Raw genomic sequence first — 20266 nt, forward strand, 5'->3', positions numbered from 1 at the left:
CTCTTAGCTTTGCAAATGTTAATAAAACTCAATTTTCAATCTCAGAATATCATATTTTAATGCACTTGGTACAATACTTAGTAATTTTATGACTACTAATGTGGTCAATAAGATTTAATTTATGAAGAGTTTTATCTAAATAAAACATATCTTTATTGTTTTGTTAAATCTATACAATTAATAAGACTTGAATTTTAATACAAAAATATTCTGGCCTTTGAATTAGAGTTTGTTAAAAAGGAAATAGTGAAATAACAGCTTTGATTTTCTGCAACATGGCCTTTACTCTGCTAAGGTGAGATCCAAGATCTGCTGCTTTTGCGCTGGTTCTTTGATACTGCAATCTCAGTCCGTTGTATCTAGTAAGAATCTTTAGTATCTTATGTTTGTCTTGTATGCTGTTGTGTTTTTTCTGTGTGCATTTTCAGTTGTCTGTTCCATTACTGCTCAATTAGTGCTCTTGAGACTGTTAGCACAATATATATATATATATATATATATTTTTTTTTTTAAATATCCTAACACTATTTAAACTGCAGACATAATGCTACAAACATATATTAGCATTTGGTGTGTGGTTTTACTTTGCAAGCTCCAGCTTTGGTGCAGGACTTGGGCTGGTGATGCGTTACTGTGCTGGCTGCGCTGTTGTTTATTCGCTGTTGCTCATTCAGACCAAAACACGGTGGTTATCTTTTGCCTTGTCTTTTCCATTGATGACAAAATATTTAACATCAGTATCAACTGTAGACTATGAAGGAAACCCTTGAGTAGCCAAATTCTAACTGAAATTGGTCAATAACAAGCTTGGGATACATTTATACATCCCTGGATCTGTGTTCTATATTAATTAATATAAATAAAAAACCATAGATAACAATTTAGATCTGTGTATTTAGGAAGTATCTTGCTGGCTAACAAACATGAACAATCTCTACACCTTGTAGTAAAAGTCAAATACAGATTATACAAAACAGGTTTGACGTTTTTGAGTGGTTTGAAGTGATGGATATATTTATTATACATGGTTCAGTATTTGTTGAGTCTTATTATAGGTGAAGACATTTGACATGCCAGCGCCATTGCTTCCATCAAAGGTTTTCTTGGAGACAAAGATATTTTAGTTGTTATTCATCTGCGCTGCCAATATTTCCTTTTTTTTTTGGTAAGACTTTGGTCACCCATCATTAATTATATCCAGCATCAAGTTTTAAACTTTCCAAGGCAAGCATTCATTTCTGTTCTAAGTTATAAACAAAAAAGCCCAATTCAATTAAATTCAATTCAAATCAATTCAATTCAATTCAATTCAATTCAATTTTATTTATATAGCGCCAATTCATGAAACATGTTATCTCGAGGCACTTTACAAAGTCAAATTCAATCATATTACACAGATTGGTCAAAAATTTCCTATATAAGGGAACCAGTTGATTGCTTCAAAGTCCCAACAAGCAGCATTCACTCCTGGAGAAGCGTAGAGCTACAGTGAGAGTCATCTGCATTGTCCATGGCTTTGCAGCAATCCCTCATACTGAGCAAGCATGAAGCGACAGTGGGAAGAAAAACTCCCCATTAACGGGAAGGAAAACCTCCGGCAGAACCGGGCTTAGTATGAACGATCATCTGCCTCGACCGACTGGGGGTTACAGAAGACAGAGCAGAGACACAACAAGAGAGACAAAAAGCACAGAAGCACACATTGATCCAGTAATCTGTTCTACATTAGATGGTAATAGCGGGCGATCTGTCTTCCTTGGATGATGTCACAGTTAACAGAACGTCCCAGTAAAGAAAAACTCCAAATGCAAATGTCTTGTCATTTGAACTTTCTAATTTTAATTAAAAACGAATTGTAAAGGAGCTATAAGTAATACTGACACCTAGTGGCTCAAATCGGTACAACAGCTTGCCAATCACAACAATCTCATATGCCGTTTTTACACGGCGTGTTCCTGTTGTGAATTTTTACTTCCAGAGGACAGGTATATAATGTTGTATTTTGTGCTATTACTGGTCTACTTCTCTTAATGGCTTCCATGTTAGCAGGCTGCTGCTCTTTTGTCACAATAAAATACCAAATGCTGCGTTCTGTGTTGGGGATCCTGGGAACTCTCATATGATTGGCTCAGGAAGCAGAAATTAAACACGAGCTACACTCTGAACCGATTTAGTTCCAGACCGTACATCTAGGTTTGAAAGGAGAAAAATGTGACTAAGACATTGTTAATAGAAAGGACTGATTGTTTGTAGGGAATGTTACTTCCATCCTGGGTGACAGGTGAGAAGGATTTAGGTTGATTCTACAGTAAATATCTTACTTATAGCTCCTTTAACTAGTCAAATAGTTATGTTCCATTAAAAATCCCATTTGACATTATTATTTTAAGTATGGGTCTGCATGTCAAAATAAGAATAAAAAGTACATTAGTTTTGTTTTCTATATATGTTTTGTTTAAAAACATTACAACAATGTAATTCTAATATTTTTACTTTAGCCAGAGGCATTTCACTAAGGTATAACCCTTAAGAACATTTTCTTGTTGCACCATTACCAAGATGGGCCATCGGAAAGAGAAGCACTTCAGTGGACAACCTCAAGTTGCAAAGTGAGCGATGTAAACAATCTGATCTATTCACGTGAAGAACTTCTCATGGTCTATTTCTGTTTAGCAATGTCTGGACTGCATATTTTGCTATAAATGTAGGATTACGCATTACCAAGAATAACAAAAAGCCGTTTTCGCTCAGGTTCCTCAGCAGCTTAGAGCTGTTCTAAATATGCAAGCAACCTCTTGATCAGGACACCCTGAAGTCACTCTGAGGGGTGAAGAAGAATTTCTTATTTTTTTGAATGAGAAAGAACATGAGGGTAGAAAAAAATCTAAATTTAAGAGCTTTCCCACCCATTTTCCTAAACTTGAAGGAAAATCTTATAATCCTAACTCAGTTTCTAAAAGAAGTAGATAGATGCTAAAAAATGCACAAAAATGTTAGCAGCGGAAAGATCTCTGTACTGTAAACGCTTCACAGCATTCAGACAATGAAAGTCTGATGCAGGTTTCTGCATATAAGAAGTTTAATAGTTTCAGTTCATTACAGGAGAGGAGGAGAAAAATGGACCCAGTGGTGTGTTTGGATTTTAAAGGTTTTAAAGGTTTAAGCAAATAGATGCAGTTGAAAAAGCTTAAAGGATTTATACAAACATTTTAACAACTTTTCTTTTTTACATTTGTTCAGGCTTGTACTTCCTATTACATAGTTCATTTCCATTACTGAAATCAAGAATTGTGTATATAAGTGCTGAAGAAAAGTAAGGAGTAACACAGGGGATCAATGCATGATACAATCTCCACCCAAGTCAAACGTAGTGTTTGCAAAAGTGCCGGCACAAATGTGAGTTCATACGGTGATGGTTTATAAGAAGATTTATCCAGTGAGTAGAAAGGGGGAAGGAGGCCAAACAAATAGGCACCCTACGGATTGACTTAAAAGCAATCTCTCTAGTGCAGTCTGCCACCAAATAACTGCTTGTGACAAAACCTTCCATTCAAAACAACACAATTCTGGCAGCGTGCATGTTTCTCTTTAGTGTACACTGCAGACATGTTTTTTGCCCATACAATTCACTTTTGAGGTGGCATTTGGCAGAGCCGGCTCCCCAAATATGGAGGCTGTAGACCTTGAGAGAGCCTTCTGGGGTTCAAACCATAGATATTATATAGGTAGACGCCTCATGGACATTTCAGCCCGGCTGCCATTTGGGATGGGTCTCTCACGTGACCCCAGTGTATTTATTTGTACTGAGGAAGCTTTTTGCCCATCCCCATTTTCACACGGTTTGGTTTGTTACAAACAGCAGAGATGTGGTTTTGATACAGGATGCTGTTACACATTAAAAAAAAAACATGTTTTCATGCTGAAATACTTTGTTTTATGTTATTTAACAAAGACAGACATTTGGTATGGCATATTATTAAATATGCACCATAAATAAATATGTGCTTTCATGCTGAAATACTTTGTTTTATGTTCTTAAAGAAATAGACTTGTGCTATTACAAACCAATACATGTATAAATTAATACATTTTATATTGTAGTAAGGAAACAAGTTCCTTACTAAAATAAATATAAATAATATTTATTTTAGGACTTTTGTTAACAACACCAGACATTTTCCAAAGCAAAGGGCCCATACAAAGTAAAAATCACAAACAAAAGCATTATCTGATGAACTTTATGTTCACAAACAACAGCTGCAGTCACTTTTGGTGTTGTAGAAATTGAATCTATTATTTGTCCTTGCCATAACAAATGTCCTCTTTCCAGAGAATGCTTTTTTTGTGGCTCATTAAAAATGTGTCCTCCTCACCTGCTTGGTTTCTTCCATGGAGCTAAACCATACCTTCTGTATAGAATTTGCATATAGCTAAAATACAATTTCTATTTAGTCAATTAACAGGATTTATGCCTTTGACAGGTTCTTAGGAAAAAGTTCTGTTCTGTCACAAAAAAACCCACAGTGTTTAACTGTAAGAGATTTCCAGAAGGTGCTGTTGTGGATGCTACATCATCATCTACATATCAAAGTGCTTTGGGTGTGGGAGAAAAGGCTTTTCTTTTCAGGAAGGGGTATAGAGTTGTGGGACCCCCTAAAAGAGCTGAAATTAGCAGGTTGGAGGTTGTAAAAACATTTTCCTATTCCATAGTATCTGTAATCATGCATTTACAAAAAGGTTTATTAAAAAGATGCGTGGACAAACCTTGTATTAGGCTTTCATACCCAGATTATACCAATTCTGAACCAGATGTTGCTGTAACCTCCCACCATTCTCAGCTTCACTGGTCAGACTTCAATTAGCCATTTAATTTGGATAAAACACCGCTTGCAATTATATATATATATATATATATATATATATATATATATATATATAGAAGGCTGATTTCTACATTATTTCAGCTATTATGCTTGAATTTTACTTCAAGACTGAAATAAGGTGCCAATTCAGTGTATGAGCAGCTTTGAATTACTTTAGGATATTGTTTAATTAACTCATGTCTCGTGCAGCATGATGGCACCTGGGATGTTCCTAATTTTACTAAAGAGCAAACTATTTATTGGTAGCCTGATAGGTATTAGGTACATATCAGATGGTTCTCCAATGCATACGTTCTTGATCGGCTACCTTGCAAACAAAAATAAACAAAGAAACTTGTTATAAGAAGATAAAAGAAGGATTTATTTAACTGATTTGAAAGAGCTTACAAGAAAGTGCTAGAATTTTCCCTTTGGTAACATTTTAAAATCATATCCCTCAGTAGCTAGTGGACAGAAAAGTACACCCACACTTTTGGGCCAGTGCTATAGCTAGCCTCTTCCTGAGAAACCACTGAGGCATGTAAAGTCAAGCTTTCTGCCACTACTAGTGAAGAAAGACTCCTGCTTGTTAAATCTTTGGACACGCTGTCAGAAACCATCTCTAAATAGCATCCTTCCTCTGTCTGTCTCCCCTCAGCATATGCATGAAGCCTTACAGCTGAAACAACAGTTGCAGACAGAGTATGAGCAAGCATTGGTGGCCGTTTATACCAAACAGAAGGAGATCAATCAGCTACAAAAGGTATGGCCATGACTAAGAAGAAAGCAGAGAATTAATCACTGAAAACCTGTTTTGTTTTTCCAGTATAGATTTTGTGCAGTGACTTCATGCCAAAGCTTCTTGTTCAGTTATTGATGTATTAGCAGTGCATTTTTTTTCTGATTTACACTCGCACAGTAAATAGCACTCAACTAGAAAATAAGGAAACCACAAAAGGCTGTCCAATTTCCGGCCTGATCACAAATGCGTGTTTAGCATTAGTGACTTTTAGTCTGTGATTCATAGGAAAATATACACACCCTTGTTGATATTTTCAGTTTGTAGTATGTAGTTTGTTTGTAGTAAGTAGTTTGTAGTATTTTAAGTAGTTTCATACTATTTTGGAAATGAGTGGCATTAATTCTCACAAAGGAACAAAGCTGTTGTTCTATATAAAGATCAATTTCAGAACAATCTGTTACTATTTCTATAATTTCTTGGTCTGGTCACTTGATTTGATTGTGCTTTGATTAAGTTCTAGAGGATTTGCCAAAAGTCATCACTCGTCCATCCATAGCACCAAATTCAGGTTTTTAATCACTTTAGCTTTCATGTTATCTAAGCCATTACAAGGCCTTTGTTTGGGCAGTAGTATAAATCTTGGTACTCCACATTATTCCAGACTTTTTGAAAGCTTCCTGGAGAGGAAGTGAACGACCATACAAAAAAATCAGATTTCACAAAAAAATCGGAACTGAGCATTAAGCGCTGCAGTGTGAACGTAGCACAAGTGTCTCCATTTACTACGTGTCATTTATTAAAACCACCTGTATGACATATGGCAAACTGCAGTACCACTCCAGTCCAATGGGTGGCAGGAAGAAGACAGCAGTCAAACAGACAAAGGCAGAGAAGTTGTATCCACGTCCTGCCACTCATGCTGCCACTCATCTACTCCTTTTAGTAAAAAAATAAAAAATAAAAATTAAGCGCCACCTATTTCTACCTGCGCAGCACGAAGACTGCAGTGTGTGTGTGTGTGTGTGTGTGTGTGTGTTTGTGTGTGTGTGTTGTCGGTCTGGCCGACTAAACGTGGCAGCAATGAGGGTTTCCCACTGCAGCTCCCCAGCGTCACCAGCCTTGGCAGCGGGTCTCTGCTGTTCCCAACAAGTCCAAGCAGAATTAAAATTGGCTCATAGCCCTGATGAACTGACTGCACCGATGAAGTTTGGAGGTGCACGTTATCACCTGAAAACATCTTAAAACTACTTTTTTGATAAATTAAGGGTATAAAATCAATCGGTTTATGAACTAGTCAACTCCCTACTATTTCTTACTCACCGCAGTGGTGGACTGTTTAGGTGTGCATCACATAACCTCACCCATTGAGCAGAGCCCCAAGCTTTTTAAAAAGTCCTACCCCTAGAAGAGGGTCTTTTCCCCTTGAAAGTAAAGCTTGGGGAAAGTGAAATCCCACAAGTGGAAACTCCAGGTGGGCTTTTGAAAATCCCAGGCTTTTGAAAAGTTTTGGGCTGTAGATGTCTAATGGAAAAGGGCCTATTTAATTAAGAAACATTCTCTTGATCAAGATGACTTAATATTTAGAGACCTATATCCAGTCTTCCTTTCTTCTCTAAAATTCAAGTATGTGAACATTTACACAGAGATGGCCTGTTTGAAGCATTTCAGTCAGGTTTCAGACCTCATCATTGATTGCACTGAAACAGCTCTGGTGAAAGTCACTAATGATATTCTATTGTCCTCAGATAATAGACTTGTGTCTGTCCTTGTCCTGTTAGATCGCAGTGCTACATTTGATAACGTTCATCACAGTTTTCTCTTTTAGAAAGGCTTGAACCTTTCTGAGTTCTGATGAAAATTAAAAAGAGAGATCATACTGTAATTCTCCTATTTTAGATTTTCTTAATTGGCTCTCCTGTTAAACTCAGAATGTGATTTAAATGTCTGCTTCTCACATGTAATCAACAAGATGTTAATAATCAACCTCCATCATATATCAGAGCTCTGATTACCCCGTATGTTCCTAACAGAGCACTTCAGTCTCAGACTTCAGGTCTACTGCTGGTTCCTAGAGTGCCTAAAAGTAGAATGGGAGACAGATCTTTTAGTTATCAGGCTCCTCTCCTGTGGAACCAACTCCCAGTTTTGGTCCTTGAGGCAGACACCCTGTCTACATTTAAGACTAGGCTTAAAACTTTTGTTTTTGGCAAAGCTTATAGTTAGAGTGGCTTAGGTTACCCTGAGCCATCTCTGTAGTTTTAGGCTTAGGCTGCTGGAGGACATACAGACCACTTTTCCTCACTCTGCTACATTCTCTCCAGTTCTTCATTATTTGCTGTTATTTAAATTTTTCAAACGATGTGTTTAAAAACACCAAGTTATTGATGTTTTCTGTCTGCTTCTCACCTGCCTTTTTTTAATTTAGCTATGATACCTTCTTGTAGAGGGGTATCGGCTAAGCTACCGCTACCAATAGCGTAACGTTCTCTTTCTTTATGATACATTACCGTTGTCATTCAGTGTTTAACCCTGACCCCAGACAAAGCATTTGGCTAAGCTTTTACTGCAACTAACTGTGGTCTCTTAGACTTGAAAACTGGCTTGCAGCTTCTCTATTTAGCCCTGTGTCTTTCCTAAATGAAGCCACTAAGAGAGCTACTCATGCCACATTCTGTTTACATCTTCTTTAACACCGAAAGTACTCCTGGATCAGTGCTTTGGTGTTCTTTTTGTGTGGATGCTCCTTCTTTTCAAACCACCAGTTGGTTGTAGCAGTTCTGCTGAAGTTTTTGTCTCGTAAAGGAGAAATTTCCTTTCCGCAGTTGGTACGTGCATGCCCAATATGAGAGATTGCTGCAAAGTTAGCGGCACAATGAAAGCAACCGTTCACTCTCTATATATGCTCATGCAGAAGGAGTAAATGTTGCAAGTCAGTGCCTCAGTACAATTAGGTATTTTTTTAACAGTTTCAACAACAAACTCAACTTGACTGCATTGTTTGAGTACCAGGATCAAACTAGAATGTTTGTAATTGACTCTGAATTTGTCTATACAGCTGGATTGAATTGTATTTTTTCTTTGTAAAGGGCCTTGAGACAGCACCATTTGTAAATTGTCACTATATAAACATAGTGAATTGAGAAAAAAATCAAATTTCTCGGCCCCCACTTTATAAAATTCGGCATTGCAGCATGGAGCAGTGATAATGTGCCTCCTGTGCAATAAATCCAGTTCCTCCAGACTAAATATCCCACGGTTAACTGTTAGCGGTATTATAACAAAGTGGGAGCAATAGGGAGTGACAGTAACTCAGCCACAAAGTGGTAGGCCACACATAATCCAAGAGTGGGGTGAGCAAATGCAGAGAGGTAGAATATGCAGAGGTTGCCAACTTTCTGCAGAGTCAATAGCTACTGAGGTCTAAACATCATGCAGCCTTTAGTTTTGCTTAAGAAAAGTGTGTTGAGAGTTTCATGGAATGAAACCTCATGGCAGCTGGATTCAAACTTACATCACCAAGTGATATATGGTTTGCATGCAAAGGTTCAGATACCGTGGTGCCAATTGATGAGTCTGGGTTTGGCAGTTGGCAGGAGAGCAGGATTTCTCTGACTGCATTTTGTCAGATTTAAAGTTTGGTGAAGGTGGCATTACATTGTGGGACTAGATTTCTGGAGTTTGGGTCGGCCCCTTAGTTCCACTGAAAGATACTCTTGATGCCATAGCATTAACCTGGCAAGCCAGATTGATAATCAAGAATCAAGATTATTCTTAATTCTTGATTACAGTATCAAATGAAAATCTCGCAAGTAGCAGGTGCCATGAGAAACCACGAGTTAAGCTAGTCAAAGCTAATCACTTATTTGGATAGTGACCCTTGTGACGATCGTGGATTCTGACAAAACAGAGGTGATAGCAGCAGCTATGTGTGCGTCCTCCTGCGCCGGCATGTTTATTTTGGTTTGGCTGTGGGCTCGGCACCTCTTGCGTTCATCACAGCTGTATGTCCCGCCTTAAATCATAAATACCGCAATGTGATTGGCCCGACCAGTTTTGATTCAGTCACGAACGGATGAGGCGAGAGTGGGACAAGATAGATTCTTGTGTGTTTGAGAACATACAAATGCCCTGAAGATTCAGCTTGCAGGCAAGTTTACTACACCATGCCTTGCGAAGACATTTTGACAATTTCACACTCCAAACTTGGTAGGAACAGTTTGAGGATGGCCATCCTTAACACCATTATGAGAAAAGAGTCATTTTTTTTCCCCTACCTATAATAGACGTGTCAATAAATGTGGCTGACCCTATAGCTTTTTCTGTTACCTAGGTTTTACTTTTACTTACACAATGTGTTTTCTTCCTGCCACATAGTGTGCTTTTATTTGTATTTAAAGGCTTTATGACCTCTTTCATAATAATTACCTGACTCTAACATTCCTAAGAATAGATCAGCTACCTTTCACTGGAGCTGTGGCAGCAGGAGCAGGCAGCTACTCAACTACCTAAGCGCTACAGAACCAGTGAGCCTCTTCCAGGCTTATCCACAGTACAGTGTAGGCAGTATGTCAGCTGTGTGATGTCTAGTCCACCTTACAGACTGTGATCACAGTGTCAGCTGTCACTATGTGTTCCTGTGTGTTCTCTGCAGTCTTGGGATCAAACTGACCAACAGCATGAGGAAGCAGTACAGTTATTAGAGGTACATATAGTTAGTCATGTCTCATTAGGTCTATTATTTTTTTTTGTGTGTATGTGTTTTGATGGGGGCTTGACAAAAAACAAGATACTAATCATGCTGACGTCCTCCATTTTTCTTTACTAAGAAAGTCTTATCTACATTGCAGGAGGAACATTAGTGAGGAGATTAAAATATATATATTTTTTTTTCTGCTGATGGTGCTACAAAAAAGTTAGAAAATCAGCTAAATCTATCCAGCTCCATCCTCTGGGGTTCATGAATATCCATGGGGTAATTCATGCAAATACATCTTGTAGCTCTAATCAGGCACAAAATAGTTCACTGACCAAAACTGCCATGGAAACCATGCTGCAAGCAAAGTTTAACAAAAGCTCCCTTGGTTGTCAAATAAATACAATAAACTGCTGACAGCAGAGAAACGGGGGTTTTCAGTGCTCCAAAATGACTCTGTTGGCAATATAATAGTGCTGGTTACTTAAGAATCCAAAAGACTTGGTATTATTTTCAACAGTAAGACTGAGAAAAAGTGCAAAGTGTTTCTTAACCGTAGCAATAAAAGCAACAAATGAAACCTTCCAACATGGAACTGAGATTGAAGCCTCATAAAACCAGCTTTTTAGACTTTAATGTTGAGCTACAAAAAGCTACATGAAACTGGTTTAGCATAAAAATTGCTTAGCTTCCCAGAACAAAGCAAGAAAACCAGGAATTTACAGGATTCTGTACTTATTTTTTTCTGAATTTGAGAGATAAATAATCATATCACAGTTGTGCCTCAGTCAGTGACGGCTTGTCAACAGAGGCCGCTTGGGTGCTACCCCAATGAAAATTGCAAGAAAAAACTGTAGCCATGGTAAACACAAATTATGAAATAAAAAATGTAGCATCTGTCCTTTTATAAAATGTGTCTGACTTGATTTTTCAGTGCTCCCTTTACAGTTTGGGCTTATTTGAGGTTAACTTTGTCCTATAAGTCGCAATGTGATGCCAGACAAATTGGTGCATGGGTTATCTTTGTAACCTTTTTGCTTCCATGTGACTTCTTTCTGGTCTCTAATTGGTTACTTAAAGATTCTCCTTGGAGCACATCACTCTACACTTGTAGCCAATCAGCACTTTTTGTGTCATCTTCATCCAATCAGATTAATTCATAAAATCAATCCAAGTCCCTGGAAGCGTAGACACACAGGCACAAATGTCTCTCAAACATACGGATGCAAACGGAAGAGTTAGACAACAACAGCAAGACAGAACATGAGAGAACTGGGGCAATTATAAAAAAAATCCTAATTTATTTCCAAAATGATAATTTCACAACACTTTCACTGGAGGAAAAATTGGAATTTAGAGGAATTTAGACCAGACCGACCAAACTCCTGCAGCAGGCAGGTGACTGCGGACACCAGTTTTCTTTTCACTACATTGCTTTCCCTTTCCATGTTGAGTGTTGATTTTAAATTATTTGTTTTTAAAGCTCTTAGCCTTGCCCCCACTTCTTTTTTATCCAAGTTATTGAGCTTTTCCAATCGCACCAGGTCCTTGAGGTCCTTGACCAAGCTTTTCTGTGGCTGCACCTCGTCACTAGATCATCAGCTTCCACTAGGTCTTCGATCGATAACTGAACTTGGGCTTTTTAAATCAAAGCTCAAGACTTTTTAATTCAGGCAAATGTTTAATAATAAAACTGTGGTTGCATTTCTTGTAAAAATCTACCTTGTTTCATTTATATTTTGTTTCATTTACCTTGTTTTTAACAGGTTTTTAATGTTTCCTTTTACCCCCCTGTGTTTTTTTTTTTGTTATATATTGATTTTGTTAAGCATTGTGGACACCATTATTGTGGATGTGCAAAGGGCTATACAAATAAATGAGTGATTGATTGATTGTGGAGGAATTTATTTATAAGTACAGTTCATTATTGTGTTGTAAATCTCAAACTCTAGTGCACCCCCGCAATTTTCTTTTTATCACTGACCTCAGCTGACTATTTTCTTGATCCTGATCTGCTGTGTAATTTATTAAAGGCCTTTAAAGATGTCACTGCCTCATTTACAGAAAATTATTTTCTCCTTTTACCCTAAATCCCACTGTGATAATGGGTCTCAGACTTCTATGAGTGCAGTTCAAGTGAGGTCATGTTATTAGTCATCAGAAGCACTTTAATATGATTTTACTGGGCAGGCAAATAGAGTTTGGTGAGGGAAATTAAAAAGCTGCAGTGATGAAGTTAGTACTTTTTTTGTACTTCAAATTTGTCAAGTCATTCTCTTTTGTTTATGTCTTCACACATTTGTTTATCCTAAACCAACATGCAGCCATCCGTACAAGAAGTTAAATTTGGGCGCACTGTACAAAAATGATAAACTCATGTGTACGTAAAGTCAAAAACCTTCATATGTTTTCCATCTTTTAACCAAGTCTTTTCAATTTGACAAGCATTTAATATTATTATTTTTCTGCTGATGCTAATTATTTGTTGCATACATACTGATTTGTTTCATGACTTATTCCCTCTTTTATATGTATGTTCAATCATCGCTAACACTTCTCCCTTTCACACATTATTAAAGCACCTATAGTATCTTCTGTTTATATGAAAACTAAAATCCGTACAAACATGATTAATTTCTCATCTGTTAAAAAGTTCAATGTCTTCAGGCTGCAGAGAGTTTCAATGTACAGCAGAGAAAGTAAAGGTATGCTGAATGCATTTATCAATATAAAATTCACACCTGATTTAGTTGACAACCCAGCATGCTGTAAAGAAATTATACAGATCTGTACCAAAGCAGAAAAACAGTGTAACAAATACTGAACACATGTGGAAAGAAAGTTGTAAAAATGCATATGAAGGCAGTAATCCATCTGATATTAGTCTGTATTTAATAAAAAATCCCATCGATATATACAACATTTCATGTTTTCTGGTTTAGACCTTTTCATGGCATATAAGCCTTCTCATTAGATGAATAAAAGCAAAGAGCTTTCTCAAAACTTTCACAACCTTGTTGTTACAACGTATTGGAAAGGCACTTGATAGGCTTATTTTAAAATTTCTTAATTTTGTAGTGCATACTATTCAAGCCTTAATCTCGAAGTGAAACAAGATTTTTGCCAAAAACCTGCAATAACCAGGTACTCCAAACAAGATTCCTAACCTAGGAGACAAAATAAATAAACCAATGATCAAAAAGTTTATCCCAGAGCCAAGTACTACTTGCAGAAAGACCTGGAAATAGCAGCTACATTTTTGATTGGAGCTTTTTTCATTAAGTCAAATGAAATAGCATCCATCTTCAATTTGACAAAACATGAATGGGACAGCCTGAAAATAAGAGCGTGTAGAAGAAGTCCACAAGACTTCCAAGATATGAAGACAGTTTTGGTGGAAGCATAGGGTCAAACTACACCAGAGCAACACATGACAGCAGTTTCCATCAGGAGGTGTTTGAAGCTGTCATTACAAAAATGCTTTTCTGCTACATTTTACATACATTTAAATGGTACCTATAGTGCAAAATCCACTTTTTTTTTTAGCCCTCGAATTCATCTTTTTGTGTACTTGGAGTCTCTTCGAATGCAGAAAATGCAATTTAGTCTGCCCAGGAGCTATGTATTATATTTTTATATTCTGTTTGGGTCATATTTTTTTAAGTCGTTCAGTTTTCTCTATTCTCTATTACGTTTTTGAACAATTATGTCATGGACTTCCAGGTAACCAATTTTGCGATTTCCGACATTTTTATTTATTTTTTTTGTTGCAGTTTTATAGTCCAAGCTGAAGGATGCTGAAGCTACAAGTGCATAAGTGAAAAGGTTCTGTTGTTCGGTGTATTTAACCCACACTATTCACTAAGCATGATATATGTCCCCTTTAAGTAAGTGTGTTCAATACCTGTTCTCTCTGCTATTCCACCCTTTTAAACATAATTTATGGACCTGTTAGATTTGAATTCTTTGGATTACCAGGGTTTTCACTGCCATTTCATATCAGAAATATTAGAAATATATGTACCAAGGAAAAACCTTGATGTTCAATACTTGTTTTCTTGATTGCAACATTAGACCCAAGCTCCAAAGTTGTTCTTTAGAGATTTTGTTATGTATAATTAGGCCAGTAGTCAGTCAGCAAGTATAGATTAAACAGGGGGTCTTTAGAGGGCTAGAACCTGTAAAATAAAATAGGATGAATTATTATCTTTGTCATTCCCTCCTTTTGTCAAGCACATCTCTTTCTGTTCCCTCTCTTCCCTGTCAAAGGTCAAACTTTGTGACCTGGAGCAGAAATGCAGGTCACACAGTGAACATTTCCACCAGCTGTCGAAAAGGCTGCCAAACGTCCGTTTGCAATCAGAGCCCGCGGAGTTCCCTAATAGTTATTCCACCTTGGGGTCCCAGAGCCCAGCCTCATCAGAGGAGAAACTCTCCCAGGCCATTGCTGAATCTGAAGCCCAGTTGCAGAAAGGTTTGTCGATGATTTCACTTAAAGGCAGATCTTTTAGTTGTTTATTTATTTAATCAATACTTTTATAATACTATTCAAAACTATAGGTACAGTATCTAATGTTTTATTTTTTGCAGATTATGCCTCCAATCACTCAGACCTTTTTAAAGCAATGTTTTTTTTTTTTTCAGGGTGGTCATAAGTCTTTAAAAATTCTCCTTTGATTCTACCCTCATTTTACTCTAATACCTCACCATTTCTAAAATAATATTTTTTGTTGAACCACATTATAAAGATCTATCTTTTTTTTCCCCAGGCATAAAAAAAGGCTTTTAATTATACTGGACGGAAACAATTATAAAAGAAAAAAGAAGATGTAATAGAAAATTCTTGTCAAAAAGACTATTTAATTCAGCTTATAGTTGAATCTATGAGAACTATAATATACATTATATATAATTTAATATTCTATTTGGTGTTGGTCATGTAATATCATTTAATATGAAAAATAAGTATATCAGTACCATTGAGGTGATTCCCAGAGAGCTTTTCCCTTCATTCATCTGTCAGGAACTGATGGTGTTTATTTAGGAAGCTAACTTTCAGATGGTGCTGATCTGTGATGGATTGATAGGTCTTACACTTTTTGCCTGAAATTACTCACCTTCTAATCTTATAAGTGCATACAGCTAAATAATAGTGAAAGATAAGGAAAATACCTTATAAAAGGGAAAAAGCGGAGCCAGTTCAGTGAAAATTTTTAAAGACCCTACATGATTCTGAACAATCTATTGATCATGAACACTTTATAATATTTCAACAAATGCTGACTCCATATAAACTAAGCATGTTATTATTAATTATAATTCCCTCAAGCAATTACGCTTTTTTGCCCTCTTTGTGTGTCTCCTAATATGCTGTATTTCATCCGAGTGTTATTAAAAACCACATATGTGCTGCAGATGGGAATTACTGACAGAGATAGAAAAGCCTTTTGGCATGAAAGGTGTTAACTGTACCATTGCTTAACGAGGGAATCAATAGGTGTGCAATGAACAGCTAATGGGATCCACGAGGAATGACAGTCTCTCTTTATTTGCTATTTAAATCAATGTCTCCTAGGTGATGAGAGTGCACCAAATGCTCAGCTTCTGATCCCTCAGTTTTCGCCCTGCCCTCTGCAGACTGAAGACAGTGAAGCATTCAAACTGCTGTCTGTCAAATCCAGCACCGTAACAACGGACCGCTCCAGCAGCCCCCGACAGCATCCCCCATCAGAGGTGAGCGTGAGTGACACCGCAGTGTCACATAAACTTCTCGATGATCCTTTTAAATGTTTAGAATCGATCTACTTAAATCCCAGCTTCTCTCTGGGTGGGATTGACGGTGTGTAATTTTTATTAATCAATAGATGGAGGATGAGACAAGTTCATCAACAAGGTCCAAACCTCGCTACACTGGCCAGGTCCGCCTTTGCACTGCCCGTTACAGGTGAAAGAGACAGGCATCAAAATACATGCTATGATTTTCACGTGTGCAGTTTTGACTCTTCAAACTCAAAATTTAACACATTTTTTTATTATTTTTCTCTTATAAGCTATAACCCTTATGATGGACCGAATGAACATCCTGAAGCAGAGCTCCCCCTTGTGGCTGGAAAGTATCTGTATGTGTACGGAGACATGGATGATGATGGCTTTTATGAAGGTCAGGAAATAAATGTTAAACTGTGTTTGATGTTGGCTGCAAATGTAAAGCTAGAACAAATATTGACGTATATTGTATAAAAAGACCCATATCAAATGTTTTGTTACTGTCTGACATTTAATCACACTAGACGTCTCCGTTTTTTTTGATCAGTTATGATTATCATAATTATTTATATTTGCTAAATGCCAACGCAATTAGCAAAAATATTTTTAGGAGTCTCTTAATAACTTTTAAAATTTAGATGTGTAAAAGCTACCATCTCTTGTCGGCGGTGAAACGCCTCTGTGCCCTTCTGGTCAAGGAAGTGATCCCACATTGAAGAACTGCTTTTGATGGAAATGAAACTATTCTTCAACACTTTTATTCCAAACAAGCCGGAGGAATTTTTACAGAACAGCGCTGAGGCTCTTGACAGGTATCGACACGTGAAAAAGGGATGAGGAAGAGTTTCTATGAGTCTTCATAGAAGCCAAAAATGTCTTCTATGCTCCTCCCATTGTCGTTAATAGAAAATATTTTCCTGCTAAGTATTATCTACTAGATTGTGCAATGCACAGTGTCCAAGACTGTCTAAGTGTACATGCTGCCCCGAGATAACCGACATATCCCTTTGTCCATATCTATGTATGTCACAGACCTAGTGTCTGCACCAATCCTCTGGTGTTTTCCCACTAACTCCTTTCAACATCTCCAACAACCTGTAATTTCATGTAACGTCTAATAGACATTTACATGTATTTCTTTCTTAGTTGGTAAAATAGCCTTTTAAACTTTATCACTTTGGTCACATGCTTTGGGAATCCTTACACAAGCTTTTCACAGTTTACTGGAATTTTTTTTTGCCCATTTCTCTTGAAACAACTGATGGAAGATAATCAGGTTTGTTGGCAACATCGCTCACACACAGCAATGCCCAAAAACAATACAATGTGATTCAGAACCAGTACTTTGTGATGGCTACACCAAAACATTGACTCGTGTCCTCGCGCAACTTTGTAACAAATGCTTAGGGTCATTATCCATCTGGAAGACCTGTTTGTGCCCAAGCTTTAGCCTCCAATCTGATGTCTTGAGATTCTTGCTTTAATAGTACCTAATAATGTTCTTTCCTCACAGTGGCATTTATTTTGGGAAATGCACCAGTCCATCCTGCAGCAAAACAATCCCCAAACAGGATGCTGCCATCCCTGGTGTTCTCGGGCTCGCAAATTTCTTTCTTTTTTCCTCCAAATGTGACACTTGTCATTTTATTTGACCACAGGGCATGTCTCCAAAAATGAAGATTTTAGACCCTTGACTCCATTTGCAAATTGTAGCATAGTTTTTCTGTTGTTTTTGGCTTCTTCCTTGCTGAGTGGCCATTAAGAACGTGGTGGTACAGGACTACCAAAGTAAAAATACAATTCAAATGTTGTGAGTTAACCTATACAATGCTTGCTTAGCCATAAAATCACCATCTGGACTTTCCTAACATTTTAAAGGTATATGACTCTTATTTTAGGTAAACCTATGAGTTTTAAGAAGTAATTGAAAATAATCTAAAAATAGAATCTCTTGTTTTTCTGGCATCCTACTTTCAGTTAGGATTAAACCAAATGTTTTTATTTCCGTAATCCTAACTGACCTAAAAGAGGGCGTTTGCGATATCAATCAGTGTCAGTTCTGTGTCTTTTTACATAGTGTATGTGAACATGTGTCTTCTGCTGTATGTAAGAGATAAATGTAAGCATTAATGGGAGGCTACCTTTCTATGTTGTCTTATGTGAATGAGGAAAAGACCAAACAAACTAAACAGTGTGTGCATTACTGATAATGACCGAAAAATTAAGAAAAAGGAAAAAGTGTGCCTTAGATTTAGAGTTTTCTGCTTTGCAATGGAAATCTACACACACAAAATTGTTTCACATTGTGTCAGTATATTTGCAATTCAATGCAAAGTTTTAAATAGCTTAGATCTTTTTCCACTTTCCTTTTTTTTTTTTCCTTTCAATTGGTTAAAAAATATTTTAAGTACTAATAAATAATTCTTTAGACTTTTTTAAGATCCTTCACAGGACACTACTTTTATTGGCTCATTTCATACATGGTATGGCCAATAATGACCATCCAAAAATGGTGTTTGTATCCATGCTGAGTGAATCTCAGATACCTGCTTTGACATACAAATAAAAATACATGATTAACAGCTATATTGACTTTTTCCTAATATCACTGAGACATCAGAGACTTGATATGCACTGTTATTATGACCACTGAGATGCATTTAAGCAGCAGGTTTGACACAAATTTGCCTAATTATTATCCTACTGGCTCGATTTTTGGTAACTCCTCGTTCATTGGGATTCCTGCAAAGAATAGTGAGGATCTGCAATACATCCAGACCTATGCTGCAAGAATTGTCATGAAAGTTTACAGAGGGGAACACGCCACTCTCATTCCCAATAAACACCACTGGCTCCCCATTACCTACAGAATCCATTACAAAATTGCTCTTATCACCCACCAGTGTATTCATGGTTACGCTCCAGAATACCTAAAGGACCTCCTCACAGTCAACTCATCCATCCGCTCCCTCCGTTCACACAATGCCAACCGCCTCCATCCACCTCGCACTTCATTATCACCTTTGGATCTCCCTCCCTGAACACCTGAGAGCTCCACACACATTTGCTGCTTTAAGAAAAAAGACTTAAAGACTCCTTTTTAAACAAGCCTGTCTCACTTATCCACAAGTTTTTTGTTTATTGTATTTTTTATTTAGGACTGTTTTATCCTGTAATACTTTGAGATTTAGTTCAAATGAAATGTGCTTTACAAATTGCATTTTTTCTTATTTTCTTTTGTAAGTTTAATAGATGCAATATGAGTGAGAGTAAAGAAGATTACAGGTACATAAGATTATATATTTGTTTTTTTGATTGTTTATAAGCCATAATCATCAGAATTACAAGACATTTAAAGCTTGAAACATTTGTCAATATATATATATATATATATATATATAGATGAGTTTCCCTTGTTCAAATGAATCACAAAAAATCCTGAATTTTTTTTATGATTTAAAAAAGAAATGACTTTTAGATCTACCTGTAACTACACAAATTCACAAGGCAAAATGCAGACACCTAAGACTTTAACCTGTGGAACGACATACCACCAGCCATAAGCAGTGTGACACACCTATAATGCATTAATAACAGTGCATAAATGCAAAAGTGACACCGCTACAGGTCTTCATATTCTTATCTGATGATACCAAAGTGAGTGGCCTGCTATCTACTAATTTATTAGAATAAATGTCATTAAACAGAGAGAACTTATCCATTACATGCCCTGTAATTCACTGACCAATATTATCCCCACGTAGTGAAAGCATTCATTGTCTTTCATTAAGATGCAAACTAACAAGCAATTAATATAACTTTTTACTTAAAATAACCCTGTCTTTAGAATAGTCTCCCAGGTGGATAATGATTTTCAGGTCAGTGGATGTTTCACCAGTGTGTGTTAGGATGCATTGTGTTCTGATGACTAAAATAATTCAGTTAAATGCTTCCAAAAGTACCTCTCAAGGTGGTCTGATGCAAACTGTTTAAATGTGTTCTTTTTCCGTTTATGCAGGAGTGGTTAGTGCAAAAGGACTAAAATTAGTTTAAAAAAATCCAAAGAAAAATGTTGAAAGACCTTGAAGGAGCCTGAAAAAACGCAGACCAAGATTACGAGAATTTCTGCCTCTTTGGAGGCACAGAAAATAAATCAACACCTTTGCACAGTACTCTCTGTGCTCGTACATATATACATCAACT

At 36.9% G+C, this 20266-nt stretch overlaps 1 protein-coding gene across 7 annotated transcripts in view; it reads left to right on the plus strand.

The window, feature by feature from the left end:
* The window catches only part of si:ch73-287m6.1 (RIMS-binding protein 2), a 73839-nt gene that overhangs the window by 29866 nt on the left and 23707 nt on the right, over positions 1-20266 (plus strand). For 5 of the 7 annotated variants that reach the window (XM_036139822.1, XM_036139826.1, XM_036139823.1 and 2 more), the window contains exons 3-8: positions 5521-5625; positions 10256-10306; positions 14567-14771; positions 15873-16030; positions 16162-16241; positions 16348-16457. In XM_036139822.1, the coding sequence (XP_035995715.1) occupies positions 5524-5625; positions 10256-10306; positions 14567-14771; positions 15873-16030; positions 16162-16241; positions 16348-16457 (706 nt within the window). In that variant the 5' untranslated portion in view covers positions 5521-5523. The remainder of the gene's footprint in view (positions 1-5520; positions 5626-10255; positions 10307-14566; positions 14772-15872; positions 16031-16161; positions 16242-16347; positions 16458-20266) is intronic. The other 2 variants (XM_021320789.2, XM_021320790.2) reach the window with 2 other exon arrangements.

Source organism: Fundulus heteroclitus, chromosome 8, assembly GCF_011125445.2.
Source record: "Fundulus heteroclitus isolate FHET01 chromosome 8, MU-UCD_Fhet_4.1, whole genome shotgun sequence".
Lineage (NCBI taxonomy): Eukaryota > Metazoa > Chordata > Actinopteri > Cyprinodontiformes > Fundulidae > Fundulus > Fundulus heteroclitus.